This window comes from Cataglyphis hispanica, chromosome 10 (genome assembly GCF_021464435.1).
Source record: "Cataglyphis hispanica isolate Lineage 1 chromosome 10, ULB_Chis1_1.0, whole genome shotgun sequence".
NCBI classification, from domain to species: domain Eukaryota; kingdom Metazoa; phylum Arthropoda; class Insecta; order Hymenoptera; family Formicidae; genus Cataglyphis; species Cataglyphis hispanica.
This window is the reverse complement of record NC_065963.1, coordinates 2,119,922-2,136,586: the sequence shown is the minus strand read 5'-3', so window position 1 is coordinate 2,136,586 and position 16,665 is coordinate 2,119,922. Positions and strand designations below refer to the sequence as shown.

Here is a 16,665-nt window from a genome sequence, read left to right as displayed (position 1 = left end):
ATTCTGGATAATCGCTGAGAGCGAGTTATGGAAATTTTTTTAGTACATAACTTTTAATCTAATGAACGAATCAAACAAATATTTTAAACTGCCAAAAATGTTCGATTAAAACCGATTAAAACATAATCCGTTTTAATCGGTTCAATTCACGCCCGGATTAAAAAAATAATCGATTTTAATTCCGAATGAATTATAATCGATTTTAATATCGCTTTTGCGAATTATTTCCAACTTGAAATTATTACATTCTAAGGGCTCGAGCACAGACTTTTGCACAAGCGCATAACTATAAGCATAAGGAAATTAATTGGTCCATTAGCATATGCATGAGAAAATTGACTAATTGCTTATACAAAAGTCTGTGCTCGAGTCCTAAAGGTGCGAATTCATGAGATGCTTGTGTGCGCGTTGCACGTAGTCACGTGACTTCGACTCGATACTAGCCGAGCTAGCGTCAAGAAAAAAGAAGTTGGATTTTCTCAAATTCAGCGTCAAGCCGTACTGTTGGTCAGTATTGAAGCTATAAATTCGATGCTAACTCTTTTCATGCGTTTTTCAAAATATAGCGTCACTTTTAATGACGTGATCTATTTACGCTAAAAATGAGCGTCGAGCGTCAGCGTGAAAAGGCACCTTAAAGTCTAATAGAGCTGTCATTTAAATGTGTTGCATTAATATTAATTTTAAATAGAGTGCATATTATTATTTCTTGTGTCTACGGTAAGTAGAAATGTTTTATATATATGATTTAAATATATATAAAATAATTATATATAAATATAAAATAATTATAATTATAATATATATATATATATATATATATATATATATATATATATATATATATATAAAATAATATAATATATTACCCAGATAGCAAAATGCTAAGCAGTATACCAGCAGTATGCCAACAAATTTAATCATGACTTTGCAACAGATTCCGCTCTGTTGTGTCCCCATTAAGTTTAATTTCTGGCAGCACGGCTGGCCGATACAATATGACAGAGAAAATGAAGCAAAAATAAAGTATTATTATGCTCTTACGTCGTGACAACAGATATGTAACAAACATCTAGTAAAGTCTATCACATCAGATTTGAAAACAGAAATGCGGCAGAAATCAAGTGTTACGTCCAGACTCTCGGAAGGATGAGTCACAAGGAAGGGCGCAACAACTGTTAAATAAATTTTAAATAGAATATTACGTTCAGAATCTCGGAAGGATGAGTTGCAAAGAAAGACGTAATAACTATTTTAAATATCTCGAAATCAAACGCCTTATAAGCATAAGAATCGGATCAAGCGAACTCGAAGGTTCGGAAAACAGATAAATGACTGGATCGCTGTTACTCTGTTTGTTCAAACATTCGCTCGGCGATCCCTTTTTAGTCAGGGAATTTAATCCTTATTACTCGGGATGGGACCAAGTGCGATCTTTTTTTTGGAAATGAAAGAAGGGAGTTAAAGAAATATTTTTAATTAATTAACAAACATTCTGATTTATTCAAAAATATAAGAAAAAGTTAGATTTATACATGTACGTTTATACATAATAAGAAAAACTAATCCTTATCTGAACGTATGTGTGAGTGTATATGTATGTGTTCATTTATTCGCGGGTGTTACATTTATGCGGAGGACGTCGGTCAGAGTGAGTGAGGGAGCAGATTCTATTGTTAATATTTAATTCTGACCAGTTATTATACAATAATTTTGTTAATAGGTAAATAAAATTAAATAATCATGTGTGTGTGTGTGTGTGTGTGTAGAATGGTCGCAAATATAAAATTGCTTGCATATGAGTTAAATTAGGTTTTTTAATTTTCTAAAGCTTACTACAGCTATTACGGAATGAGTTAATGATTTAAAAGAATAAAACATTTTACGGAATTGTTTTGATTTAAATAAGACAAAAAGAAAAAGAGAAGATTATTTAATGAGACTTACTTATTAAGAATAGCGATTCGGAGTCGAAGGGATGGCGAATTAGTGCGGTGTTTCGCTCTGTGTCTCATATCGGTAGCTCGATGCTTGTTGCAAGTAGATTGCTCTGGAGATGACGCTGCCCAGGGAAGACACTGGTTGCACTTTCGCGTCGAGTTAAACCACGGAATAAAATTTAAAATAAAAGTTGAACACGAGAACACGAGAAAAGATTTTGAACACTGATTTGAACTGTAAGGTGTGACCTGAACTGAACATTGATGATTTTAAAGACTGATCTGAACGTAATGAGCGTACAGAGCGTAAAGAGAGTTTCCCCTTTTATAGAGCTTTTTCAAAAGTATGTTTTAATTTTTTGAAGTAGAGATCCTTCAAGATTTGACGAATTAGAAATTGTATCCTCGTTAGGAGGGGTGTTTTTCCTACTTTTTTACTCGCGGTGATCGTCGATTGGTAAGTTTGATATAGGTTCAAAATCCCTTGATTGTTGCCTTTCTTGGCGGATTCTTGTGCACGTGATTTGAATAGAAAAAGTCTTATTTCTTCATGATTAGGAAAGAATTTATTTTCCTTATGATTACTTTTATCAAATGGTACGGCTTTATTTGTTAGATATTTTGTTAGAAAAATTTATTATCTTTTCGGTACTGCTTTATTTTTCCGCCGGAAAATTCTACTGCAAGGGATATTTATCAATTTTTATTTATTCGAGAATCGGCGTAATTTCATCACCGATTTTCTTGCGTCTTTCTTACGGTTATTCATAGATATACGATTATTGACAAGTGACTAAGAATTTACGAAACGCGTAGCATAGGATGCTTTATTTATTAAACGATTCATTTTTATCACCAATAGACGATTGCTGCAACTTTGCGGAAGGAAGGAATCATGGAGCCGCCAAGACGTAACACAAGCATGGCCTGCCGTGCAACATGACGGCAGAAATGTAACAGAAATGGAGCACAGCCTGCTGTCACGATGTGACGACGAAAATGCAGTAAAAAAAACACACTTTTGTATATCACACAAAATGTAATTACTAATATAAATGCAATAAAAACTAAATAATGGCATATTTAAATATTTAATTAAATATATAAATTTAAGTAAATAATTAATTTATTAATAATTCATAAATTTTAAGATTTGTATAAAAATTGAACTTATTTTGTTTCAAGCAATCAATTTTCTATTGATTAATTCGGTTTTCAAACTTTCAGTTTAATACAAATGGATTCAAAAAAGTCCTTCGTTAGATGAATTTAAAAATTAAACTGATAAAAATAGATATTATGGCTTCTACATAGAACACAGAACACTTGTTGCGTCGTCGCATCTTATGTGCAGGAGTCATTATACATTTTTAATCTTGTCTAGCCGCGCTTTGCAATCTTTATATTTGCTTATAACGGAAACTTCAATACGAGATAGATAGGTCAGCGAATACGTATAGCAAAATGAACGAACTATAACTTGATATAACATATATTAAGATTGATGTAATTCTGTTATTGTTTTAAGACAACAGACCATGCTGTGTTTCTGCTGTAATCTTTTAAGATGGCAGAACATGCTTAATTTTTATAGTATTTCTGCTATTACGCCATGCTTGCAGATGAATTCGATTTCTGACGATATTCTATCGACGTAGCATGATGTATCATGTTATGTTCAATTTTTATAATTTCTATCGATATATTATGTCACATGCAATGTTTAAAATCTAATGTTTTTATATTGAGAATTTCTGCTTAAATTTTGCAGCACTTTTTATGTTATAACATAACACAGAGCCTGTTTGTTTTCTGCTGTATTTCTGTCAACATTAATTAAAACGGCAGATCATGCTTAATTGCGGAATTTTATTAACATAATATGTAGTGCACAATTTGCAATACGTGATTTTACAGACTTGGCTATCTGGGTATATATTTCCACAAGTTACCCACATGTCAGATACTCTTATGCAGCGCCTCACATAGCAATGATGAACTATAAGGCATGAAAAATGATATTTTGTCAGCGTAAATTATTCTTGCGTGCCATTTTATAATTATTCGCTCTATAAGCTCCATAAAGTTAACCGGTCAACATTCACTTTTATAATTTTTTTTTACGAATCGTTTGTTGATGATTATTGGCCTAATTACGTTTGTTGGTTAATATTTTTTTTGAAAATACGAAAAAAAAATTTATGTGAAGTTAGCCGGAAAGATATTATTTTTGTCACAAAAACTGTATGTATATATATATATATATATATATATATATATATATATATATATATATATATATAATGTACTTTAAAATAATGTTTTCTTCGAATAATTGCATTTCTCGTCTTACCCTATAAATGCAATATATATTATTTTACCATCTCTTAGATTTTAGTTACTGTTTCACACTCTGGCCGCAATATCACTAAATCACTGAGAAGTGCGCAGCGATCGTTTTCCAGCCACACTAACTCCCGTAAGATTGATCTTTAATATCTTGTCGGTGCTCCTGCCAATTTCTCAATTTAAACAAAATTAACATCGATATATAATATATATATATATATATATATATATATATATATATTATGGATATACATACATACATTCTGAAATATTATTTCAGATACAAGATAGTATAATTAAAATTAATTAAAATTAATTAGTGCTGTTGATACCAAAAATAGAAATTTTATTAGATTATATTTTTAAATGTTATATACATATCTTACTATATATATATATATATATATATATATATATATATATATATATAACATATTTTACTAGCATTTATCTACCATAATGTGGTAGAGATCCATACAATATTTAATATTTATCATACATAATGTTATTGTAGTATAACAGTCCGTACATTATTTCTATATAATAAATGATTGGGCATTTTTTTCGATATTATAATGTCCAGTAACATTAATAGTAACATGGCTTTTTCTAAAGTTATCCAGCTTTTTCACGATTTCTTTCTCATTTTTTGAAATCCTGCTATCCTAGAGGTGCAAAGTGTTCAGTCTTGTATCCCAGCCAACATATATATTCACTTAATACAATCTCTTGGCTTAATAAGGCCTAGAATAATGTATATATAAACAATAACTATACAGAGTGGTCCCGAACGTTCCAGCCAGACTTTGAGATCTTATAGGAAATTTAATTCTGAACAAAAATTTCCTATGAACAAAAAATGCTTCCTTAAGAAATTATCACTCAAAAATCTCTGATAAAGGAAGAGCAAAAGGTGAAAAAAAAATGAAATAAAAAGAAAATGAAACTTAAAAGGAAAAACAAAGGATGAAAAGAAAATGAAACTTAATAAATTTAAAAAAAAAATGATATGTCATGATATAATTTTTTTTTATTTCATTTTCTTTTCACTTTTTGCTCTTCCTTTTAAGTTTCATTTTCTTTTCTCCTTTTACTCTTCCTTTATCACAGATTTTTGAGCGATAACTTCTGAAGAAAACATTTTTCGACCCATGTTTATACGAAATTTTTTGTTCAGAATTAAATTTCCTACAAGATCTCGAAGTCTGGCTGGAATGTTCGAGGCCATATATTCCGTATATTCTATTATATAGGGTGTCAATTTGAAAACTTTCAGCCAAGGGAAAACTATATATCTATTAATTTTTATAATAGAAATTTACTACAATTTTTCATTTAATTAAATGTTCAAAATAGTATTCATTATTTTACCAATAATAAAATTTTCAAATTCTATCCTGACATTTTGAAACATTTGCCTGGGAATTGATCTGTACTTTCTGAGGATCCAATGTCGAAGTTCAATCGTTAGAGGCTGTGTAATTTTTCCCTAAACATTATTTCTACTCCATTACTGTAATTACAATATTTTATAAGAACAAACAAAAAATGTATCTCATTTACAGTTTTAAGAAATAACTTTTTCAATCAAACTGGATAATTCGAAAACAAAATCAATTTCGATCAATTTAAATTTTTCTTGTGCAGTTAAAAAATACTTGTTGAGATTCTTAATTTGAGATATCATAAAAGTAGTGCCATTTGAGATGTTAAATTGGAGTGAGCGTAGGAGGTGACCTTCCTTGACAGTTATACTGCGATTCGATGTCTCTCTTGCTATTTTCTATTTTTCTATATTCAATATTTTCCTCAAACCGTGTTTTAATATCTTTATTAGTTTCCGAAATATCCCGATTGAAAATTTTTAAATTTATACCCAGTATATGTTATATATTTAAATATATGTACCTGACTATTTTATATCAGATATTTGACCCTTGTATAAGTCAATCACATTAAAAATAATATTTAAATATATGAGTTAACCCTGTAAAATATAAGAATAAAAAATTTTATACAGCTAATTTATATTATACGTTATAAAATAGAATCACATATTTCCCCAAGTTCTTCTCTACAAATACCTGCTTTGAGCCAATCAGTCAGGCATGTCTATAGAGATTATAGGCACAACAGGTTTTATTAGGTCGATTTTCTTAATAAGTTTTTCACTCTTTTCTGTAATCATTGGCTCAGATGGTGGTTGATCTCGTTCATCTCTTGGTTGATATGAAATATTACCATATTCTTGAAGTAATGGACATAAACCTAGTAGGAAGTGACAAAAGTCTTTTCTGATACCAAACCACCCTGGACAAAAATTCCATCATTCTTATATTCTAATTAAAATTAATTATAAAAAAAAAGAAATATATGTATGTATGTGTTTTATATGTATAAAAACAAAAAAAAGAGTTTAGGACTTATAAAGTAGATAGTATTTGTTAAGTCAAGTAAAAAAATGTTAATAAATATGAATAAAAAAATCAACTCTCAGAGTTAAAATTGAATAAGATTGAATTTTTCAACCTACATTTATCAAACATTTTTGTTTATTAAATTTAGTGTATATTATTTATCCTATAAGTCCTTAATCCTATTTTTTTTATATTCTATATGTGTTTGTGTATTTGTGTAATATTTAAAAAATAATACATATAATATATATATATATATATATATATAAAATTCTAAAATATTATTAAATAAAAGTTTATAAGATTATGCCTTACATCTATTTCCACCTTTTGCACCAAAGGACATAAAAATAAGAGTTATATGTGACACAAGAAGTGGCATTGCTACTGTTGTATAATTTATTGAAATATCTCCATCCAATTTATTTGCTAATAGTACCTAAAAAATAATAATAAGTAAATAATGGTACAAAAGAAAAAAAATACGATCTACTTAATTAGACAGATAAAAAGATGCATAATTATACCTGGAACACTAAAATGGGAACGACAAGAAATGTATACGCTAATGCCGAATTCAAGGAGGTCCGCCTCTGACGAGCATTGATCTGTGGTGTTCTTAATAAAACAGCAGCAAATACTATCGCATACAAAACTGCCACTAAAGATAAACATAAGAGTGCCCACACTGGCACAAACACAACTTCCCAACTCCATGTTATAAAACCATCCAACCTCAAAGCCAAAAAAATAAATTGCAATACATTCACTGCACAGAATAATTCAAGTTCAAATGATCGATCATGTTTTACAGCCCATATGCATACCTAAATTGCAATAAAGTGTTGTCAGAAGACAATTTAGATAATTATACAAATTGTTGACAATGGTTTTAAAAGATTCAATTACTTACCGCAATAGATACTACTGAGATAAATATCAAGGGTATGAATACAAGTATCCATAAGTGTCTCTCTGATTCTAACTTATCGCATACCAACAATTCAAACATTAATAGAATTAAATGTAATGCCAAGGTAATTAGCATCGCTTTATAATGCACATAGGCATCACCTTCCAATCTTGCATGTGGATGTCTCCACCAGACATAACTTCCAACTATAGCTCCCAAAATTACCATGCCTTTCCAAAACCATATCGGGCTAAATATTGACCAATAACTCCATTCTATGAAGCCATCCAATCGAAGAGCGAATAGAGATGTAAATATCATCAAACAGGAATGTACCAGAAATTTACTGGAATTAAAAATTAACATCATATTTATATTTATATTATGAGGTATTGCAAATAAATTAATAATATTCTTGAAATTACTTACTGGTGTTATGTATAATATATAAGAATTACCTTGGATTGAAGTCTTGAAAAAGCGTTTGCAAATTCATAATTATCAGAGCGATTATGTAGGCCAATTAATTGAAGAAGATCTTTATATGATTTATAGAATAGAGATACATGCTATGAGCATGCGACTTCATTTACCACAGAGATTACTACGGAAAAACGCAAGTGATAGCTCGTGCATCTGTATTCAGAAGAATAATAAGTTACAACCCATCACAACCAAAATTTCAAACATACTGAACAATACTGAAAGAGAGTGAATGAAAGCTAATAATTATCGGTTGTTCCGGTTTCCCCTACCATTTTTCTGTTTCTCACTCTTTCATTCTTTTCTATCTTACATTTCATTATATACAGAAAGAAGCTTGAAAGGAGCCACGCCGTCGTTTTACGTGAGACCGTTTTTCTAACCGGTACAGTGGCGCTAACTGGATCCATTATAGAGAGCCAGCGGAATTACATGGTCAGATCCACTTTTCGGTGTCATGGTAAAACGGTTGATTGCTGCATGTCCGTGTTATCCATTAATTGTGGATCCAGCATAGATTAATCGGGATCGTCCCGTTTGCGCACATTACGGATCGGACACGACAAAATTTCTCGATCGGACACAGATCCGATTGGACACAGACTCGATCGGACACAGGCCCGATCGGGCCGATGCCCGATCGGATACTGTAGCATGTACTTTGTATTAAAGTTGTAAAGCGAGGTCTATCCTGCCAACCGACGGAGCGGGTGGGCCGAAGGCCCCCTTGTTGTGTGTGTGTGCGCGTGCGCGCGCGTCGTGCTTCCGTCCATGCATGTACTTTGGTATAGCGTCTGTGTCCGATCGGGCCGGTGTCCGATCGAATCTGTGTCCGATCGAGCCTGTGTCCAATTGCAACCATATGTGTCCGATCGAGCCTGTGTCCAATTGCAACCATATGTGTCCGATCGAGCCAGTGTCTGTTCGGGCCCTGTGTCCGATCGGGTCTGTCTGATCGGAAAATTTGTCCTGTCCGATCGGTAATGTGCGCAATCGAGATTCACTCAATCAATCGATCGTTTTAATTCAGCATGCACCAATCGATTGTTTTAATCAAAAAATATGAAAATATTATGGATTTATTAATATTTTTTGCTAGCTCCGCGTGATTTTTTTTTTATTTTAATGAAAAGCATATATTATGGACAAATAAATAATTTGGACGATTGATATTATATTATTATATTATTTTATAATATATATTTATCCAGATAGCTACCCAGATAGCCAAGTCTGTTCAAACAGATTTTTTCAAACGTCTGCTAAAAATTTTTGTCAGCAGAAAGATCGCAGATACAAAATTTGTTATATTAAATAATGATAGCAGAACATCAGCAGAAATATTACAAAATCTACTAACATAATTTGACAACAGATCAGTAACAGAAACCAAGCAGAATTTGTACAGAATTATTATAGCAAATTGAGCAGGATCTGCGCAATGCAATTTGATGTCAGATTGGCGGCAGAAACCGAGCAAGTCTGCGCGTACGCATTTTAGTGGCATATTGGTAATAAAAATCGAGCAGGGTCTGCTACATGACATGATATCAGATTAGCAGAAAAAACCGTTTTATATCATAATTATTGAAAGTTAAATTTTGTTTTTTTTTATTGCATTTAGAAAAAAGCCGTTAATTGATGACATTTTTATCTTCGAAGAGAACGTTTTGCAATATTTCATGTAAAAGTTTTGATTTATATAAATATTTGATGCGTATTGAGCAAGACATGAAAATATAGTTTAACAAATCAAAAATGTTTGTAAATGAATAATCGAGAGCGACAATTTTTTTCAACGGATTCGGTTTCTACGGCTTAAAATACATAAAATATGTAAGTTTCAAAAAATTTCGTGAGGTCGCTTCGAATTGAGTAGTAACTTCCGTTTCCACGCTCCGGTAAGTTAGGTTAGTAGTTTCCGTGTCTCGAGTGTTTCTTTTCACTTGCGACTTGGAATCATGGCGGTGGGTAAGAATAAGGGTCTTTCGAAAGGCGGCAAAAAGGGAGTTAAAAAGAAGATGTAAGTGAAACATATTACACTTGAAATTCAGCTAATTATCTCATATACGCGAAACATTTTTCATCGGGTTATCGTTTTGTGTGATTCCTTTGGTTATGTCGGATACTCAGTCAGGCTCACGTTAGCAGTATGTACTGTTAAGACGATGATTATATTATATACACATTTATTTTGAACAATCATATCAATACATAATTACATAAAACATGCATTCTACATATTTTTTTTTTAGATACTATTTATATGCATTTTTGTGAAAGTATCGTTATCTTGAGATAGTTGATGCACACGTAATCCGTGATCGCACGCGGATTCTATCAAACTTAACCTAATCCATTTTTAAATAAAAATCTTTTATAATATTGCTAATATTGCTAAAAATCTTTTATATTATTGTCTTGCCATTTTATTTAATTTATGCGAGATAATTTGTACAGACGTGAAGCACTATTACAAAAAAATAAAGAAAAATTTTCATTGCAATATATGTTGTATGTGTATATATTTTCTCATGTAGTTCTATTATTTCAGCGTTGATCCTTTTACTCGTAAAGACTGGTACGATGTCAAGGCACCGTCTATGTTTGCCAATCGACAGGTCGGGAAAACTCTTGTCAACAGGACTCAGGGAACAAGTAATATCTTTTTTTTCTTGTCCTAAATTATTGTCTAATCAGAATAAGCTAAAAAATTTTTACTATATGAATTATTGTTTCTTTTAATTACATATTATTTTTCTTGATTTTTCTTTTATTTTGCTTTTATATATATATATATATATATATGATATATATTAAAACTTTTAACATAATATTATAAAAGATTTTTATTTAATTTGACAGAGATTGCTTCTGAAGGATTAAAGTTCCGAGTGTTTGAAGTATCCTTGGCTGATTTACAAAGTGATCAGGATGCAGAGAGATCGTTTCGGAAATTTAGATTGATCGCCGAAGATGTTCAAGGTCGTAATGTATTGACTAATTTTCATGGAATGGACTTGACAACTGATAAGCTTCGATCAATGGTGAAAAAATGGCAGACTCTGATCGAAGCTAATGTAGATGTGAAAACTACAGATGGCTATCTGCTCCGAGTTTTCTGCATTGGTTTCACAAACAAAGATCAGTTGAGCACGAGAAAGACATGTTATGCTCAGCACGCGCAGGTTTGTGCTCAATTGTTTGTCATGCATTATAGCAATCCTATTGTCCATCTCAATTTTTATAATTGTGAATGGCAGAAGGCATTGCATACATTAACGCAATTGCTTACCACACTACTTTCATTAATTCCAAGTAAGTAGTGAAATATAAATATGCTACATGATTTTTTAATATGTTTTATAAATACCTTACTAATATATACAAGGTGTCCGGGAAATCACCGGCAATACTTCAGGAAGTGATTCGGGACTCCCAAAGAAAGGAAGAAAAGCTATATAAACATAGGTCCACAAATGTCATTTCCGAGTTATAGTCACTTTTATGTTAAAAAAAAATCGTAAGTTATAGTCCGGTTGGCATCCCTTTTTTTTTAAATTTATTTTTTTAATTTTAAATTTTTATTTTTTTAATTTTCATTTTTTTTTTATTTTTAATTTTCATTCTTTTTAATTTACAATTTTTATTTTTTATTTTTTTCTTTAATTTTTCGATATTTGTAAATACGCTTGCATTATTTTTAAAATCAAGGATAAACATGAACAGGTATTTAAATCCAGTTAAATAAGATATTCAAAATGGTCATCTTCAACACAAATGCAGGCTCTTATTCTTCTATCAAAGGTTCTATCTAATGATTTTTAAACATAAAAATGACTATAACTTGGAAACGATTATTTCTGGACCTATGTTTATTAGCTTTTTTTTTCTTCTGTTTGAGTTCTGAATCACTTCCCCAAGTATTGGAAGCGATTTTCTGGATACCCTGCATATATATATAAATATTTTTTTGTTCAAAGAATTTTTTTAATCTTGTGAGATATTTGAAATTATATGCATAGAAATAGAGTATTATTATTTGAAATCTAAAATTTTACTTTTAATTTATTTAAATCAATGGAAATGCTCAATTAGATTCGTTTTAATGATAATACATTTATTTAACACTAATTTTTAAAATTTGATCAATATAACTTTTTTGTTTTATCATTGTCTTGTCTTTAATATCTTGTATAATAACATGGTTTAATTTAGGTTAAGAAAATCAGACAAAAGATGGTTGAAACCATTACAGAAGATGTTACTAAAACCGATTTAAAAGGTGTGGTTAGTAAGTTACTTCCGGATGCTACGGCTAAAGACATTGAAAAAGCCTCGCAGGGCATTTATCCTCTGCATGACGTTTACATTCGTAAGGTTAGTAACAATATCTATGGATAAATTCTTATAATATTTAACGTTTTATCACGAAAATAATTAATTCTTTTGTTATGACAATATTCAGTCAAAAAGCACTCAAAGATATAATGCAACACTAATAGTATATATTAATGATTAATTGAAATAATTGCCAATGAAAGTTTTTATGAAATTAGGAGATATTTACAAAGATGTTTTTATAACTAATTTATAATAAAAGCTAGTAACACCATATCAATTACGTCAAAAAATGGGCATATTCTATAGTCATTCGTAATGTGAGCGCTAGATAGAAGATCTTAGTAATGAAAGAATTAATGATGCTTGATTACTCAAACATTAATAAGTTATAATTTTATCAGGTGAAAGTATTGAAAAAACCACGCTTTGAACTCAGCAAGTTGTTGGAGTTGCATGGAGATGGAGGTGGTAACAAGAGTGAGGAAGCTGGTGATAGCGGTTCCAAGGTTGATAGACCAGAAGGCTACGAACCACCAGTACAAGAATCTGTTTAAAGATGAGTGTACAATCTTTCATAAAAATAAAAGACACATTTGATATGGTGTAAATAATGCCTTTATTCACTTTTTATTTTGTCCATATCCAATGAACACAATTGTAGTATGCATACTCTATGAGATATATATTTAATCACTTCATTGATATTAAATGATAGTTTAATTTCGATATAATAAACACAATCTTTGCATGCAATCAATGAAGAAAAAAAATAATTTGGTTAAAACATCACTTCATTATCGCTTTTGAAACATATGCTGCACTATCTGTGAGCAATGATCTAAAACTTTCACTCCAGGATGCCAGCACATATATAAGGAGCAGAAAGAAAAAGATTTTCGTAAATACATCCACCCAATACATACTGTGACAAAAGAAAAAGAAACATTAAATTTTTTATGTAAAAAAAAATTTTTCCACGATTTCAAACTTACACTCTCAAATGTCGACGAGCAGCCGGTAGAGTGTCTGGAGTTTCATTCAATATGTAAACTCTTGCAGCTCGAATACAAGCTTCGAAGTACTCGTCTTTGTCCATGTCATCGCCATGCAGTTGATATTTTTTATATTCTAAGCTATTCATTTTTTTCCTCGCATCGAGAACACTTGAATTATCGAAGTCCCACTGTCTATTGGCATAATATTCGAAAACTTCGAAACCTTTGTTTATACGGCGATGGATACGGCACATACTGCATATAAACAAAATGGACAAGCGTATTATAAGCACTTTTTGTATATTGATGTGACACATGTGTCAGATGACTCACATTGGTTTATGGCCTGCCAGAAAGAGGAGTGCATCAATAAAATAGGCCGGAATCATGTGAAAAAGTACGACACAAATATTATGCAAAAGTCGTGATTTCTTCATACTACCACCTGGATACCACAAGATTCCGTTTAGAGGTACTCGTTGCGTTATTTTTCGCCCGCGTTCTATTATTTCCGTCCAGGGAACCTGTAGATCAAAAAACAAGAAAAATCAAAGATCTCATTTTCATATCATCAGAGCATATAGCATCATAAAGCGTCAGACAACAATCTATATACCTTGAACTCGCTACTACTTGTAAGATTATAAACCCGTTGCTCATGAAATTTGAAATAAATAAAATTGCATGTGCAAAGAAGAATAGCATTGACGGCGATATCGGCGGGAAGATAATCAGCATAACCATTTTCATTGCAGTACATCGTTCTGATTACTCCCTTCCCAGCACCGATTAAGAGACCAGTCGGTCCATTGATATTGTCCGTCCAACCAGGAAGCGGTTCCTTCCAAATAGGAATAATTACGCTTGGCCTGACGGTCGACAAATTATCAATAAATTCAAATTATTTAATACGTGTGTGTGTGTGTGTGTGTGCGCGCGTGCACGTGCGCGTGTGCGTGTGTATTTGTGCGTATGCTCGTTCTAATATATCTACACAAATTTCTAAATCTTAAGATTTTGGTCGATAGGTACCTTAAAATTATTGATGGGATATGCGGCATAGATTCTTCGATAAGACCTTCTGATAAGGCTTTTGTGAATGCATATGTATTAGGTAGCTTTCCCAAAATCTTGTCTGTCATAGCCTCGACTACTTCATCATCCATCCATTCAACGCATTTAATTACTTTATGAGGATCCGCTGGCGGAGGATACGTTTTCTCATACAAAACCTACCGAGATTGGTTGTTTTAATTTATTATTTTTTGAATAGTTTTTGTATGCGTGCACACAAAATATTTCGTAACTGATTGAATCGGAAAAAAAAGTGATTCTATATATGAAAAAAAGAAGTCGAAAACACAATAAAGTTTTTTCACACGAGCTTAAAAAAATTATTTGCGAATCATGCTTATTTAGCAAAATCGGATTACCATATCGACAAGCAATTAAAAAAAAATTATGTTCTACTCTTTGAGTAAGTCGGGATATTGATGATTAAAATACCGATCCTAGTAATAATTAGCAGCAGAAATGTTATTGTCACATACAAGAATCATGCTCACGTACTCTCGATTGCTGTAATTGCTTGTAATGATAGAAACTAAGAGTTCATATCGATAAGGATAAGTTAGTAAAATTGATAAAAAAAAAATTTACTTAAAAAATATATAAATATTATATAAATGTGTGGAGAGACAATTAAGTATATTAATATGCCTGATGAATATTCAAAATTATTTTTTTTTGGGAAAGTGAAGTTTCTTGTAAAAAATTCGTGTGACAAAATTTTATTCTGTTTTTAACTTATTTTTTTTGTCATCTTTTAGAACATCTTATATATATATACTGTCCCAAGAGAATATATCAATATTCTAGATGTGATGATATTGGTCATTTTAAGCAAAAATGTTCACATAAACGATGTTCTTTCAAATGATTTCCAAGATAGAGCTGAATGTATAGTTGCAAAATTACTGATAAGAAAAAGATATTAAAAATATCTATATATTAAAAATAAATAAAAAATAAATAATAAGTAAAAAAATGTCGACAATAAATTAGAAACAATACGTAATATCTCTTTCTTATCAGTAAACTACTTTCACGCAATGTAAACCTTGGAAAACACTCTATAATCCGGACTTCTGCGCGTAGGAAAGTGTCGACAATATTCTTCAACAGCAGCAATGACATTATCATCGCAGAAACTATAACATACAGCGTATCTGCATATTCGACATTTATAAAGATGTGCGGCATTTTTAACAACATGTTTAACAACTTCTACAATGTCATTATCAATAGTCACAACAATCAACTGACGCTTCAGATACAGTGACAATATTGCGCCAAATTGGGCTATCTCGGAAATCATTTGGAATAGACTCGTTCATATGAACATTTTTGCTTAAAATGACCGATACTATTCCAGAATTGACTTTTCTTCCTGGGACATATATATATATATATATATATATATATATATATATATATATATTGTGCAGAGAGAGAAAGGGAAAGAATGAAAGAAAGAGAAATTAGATTCATACTTTTTCTTCGAGATGGCAATAGGCCGTACTGATATGAACGAATAGAAGTAAATTCTTCATTTCTTTAGCCAGTTCTATCATCTGCTTTGTGCCACGTGTATTTAGCAGTACGGCTGTCTTCAATAATTCGTCGAATCTGCAAAACAGAAAAATTTGAATATGAAAAATCTTCGCGCATACAGCCAGAAGAGAAACCCATATGTTTGCAGATTAAATAATAAAATTGTGAGAGATATTTATAAATAATGATTCATATAAATTGTCAATGATTTGTGAAACTATTGAATGGACATTGATATTAAATAATGCGAGAAAACGAACAATTTGATTAGAGAAAAAATAATTTGAGAAAGAATAATTTGATTATTTCTAAAATTGAGAATTAGAGGAACGAAACTTCGGAAAATTCGCATCTTCATATCTTGTCGAAAATATATTGATAAATGTTAATAAATATATTGATAAATATTAATTAAATATTAAGATATATTATAAGATATATTAATAATAATATTATAATAATGCTTATCAATATTATTATTATTATTATATTATTATTATTATTATTTATCAATATTATTATTATGAATATTATTATCAATAATATTATTATATTGATAAATTATTAAATATTGTATTTCAGCGAAAAGTGATACATCTTTTTCTTATCTT

General features: G+C 30.7%; 3 protein-coding genes across 12 annotated transcripts in view; 1 reads left to right on the top strand and 2 right to left on the bottom strand.

Annotated features, from left to right (window-relative positions):
* Positions 1 to 4,701: 4,701 nt before the first annotated feature.
* LOC126852280 (transmembrane protein 185A) lies at positions 4,702 to 8,735 on the bottom strand. 7 transcript variants are annotated; one of them, XM_050596927.1, is made up of 8 exons: positions 8,375 to 8,735; positions 8,078 to 8,255; positions 7,620 to 7,965; positions 7,234 to 7,533; positions 7,022 to 7,145; positions 6,374 to 6,599; positions 6,198 to 6,276; positions 4,703 to 5,033 (listed from the first exon to the last, which is right to left on the bottom strand). In XM_050596927.1, the coding sequence occupies exons 2-6, from the start codon at positions 8,113 to 8,115 to the stop codon at positions 6,388 to 6,390; spliced, it is 1,020 nt and encodes a 339-aa protein (XP_050452884.1). In that variant the 5' UTR covers positions 8,116 to 8,255; positions 8,375 to 8,735; the 3' UTR covers positions 4,703 to 5,033; positions 6,198 to 6,276; positions 6,374 to 6,387. The 7 variants fall into 7 exon arrangements, with proteins under 7 accessions (XP_050452890.1, XP_050452884.1, XP_050452885.1 ...); XM_050596928.1 differs by having other exon boundaries at positions 8,416 to 8,735; XM_050596929.1 differs by having other exon boundaries at positions 8,078 to 8,223; positions 8,416 to 8,735.
* Positions 8,736 to 9,968: 1,233 nt separating this feature from the next.
* On the top strand, positions 9,969 to 13,057 carry LOC126852287 (40S ribosomal protein S3a). Its single transcript, XM_050596946.1, has 5 exons — positions 9,969 to 10,125; positions 10,657 to 10,760; positions 10,968 to 11,290; positions 12,321 to 12,482; positions 12,848 to 13,057. The coding sequence occupies exons 1-5, from the start codon at positions 10,064 to 10,066 to the stop codon at positions 12,998 to 13,000; spliced, it is 804 nt and encodes a 267-aa protein (XP_050452903.1). The 5' UTR covers positions 9,969 to 10,063; the 3' UTR covers positions 13,001 to 13,057.
* LOC126852253 (putative fatty acyl-CoA reductase CG5065) overlaps positions 13,039 to 16,665 on the bottom strand; it is a 186,942-nt gene continuing 183,315 nt past the window's right edge. For all 4 annotated transcript variants that reach the window (XM_050596857.1, XM_050596855.1, XM_050596854.1 and 1 more), the window contains 6 exons: positions 15,994 to 16,129; positions 14,474 to 14,673; positions 14,058 to 14,310; positions 13,775 to 13,965; positions 13,439 to 13,696; positions 13,039 to 13,368 (listed from right to left, as the gene is read on the bottom strand). In XM_050596857.1, coding sequence (XP_050452814.1) covers positions 13,233 to 13,368; positions 13,439 to 13,696; positions 13,775 to 13,965; positions 14,058 to 14,310; positions 14,474 to 14,673; positions 15,994 to 16,129 — 1,174 coding nt within the window. In that variant the 3' untranslated portion in view covers positions 13,039 to 13,232. The remainder of the gene's footprint in view (positions 13,369 to 13,438; positions 13,697 to 13,774; positions 13,966 to 14,057; positions 14,311 to 14,473; positions 14,674 to 15,993; positions 16,130 to 16,665) is intronic.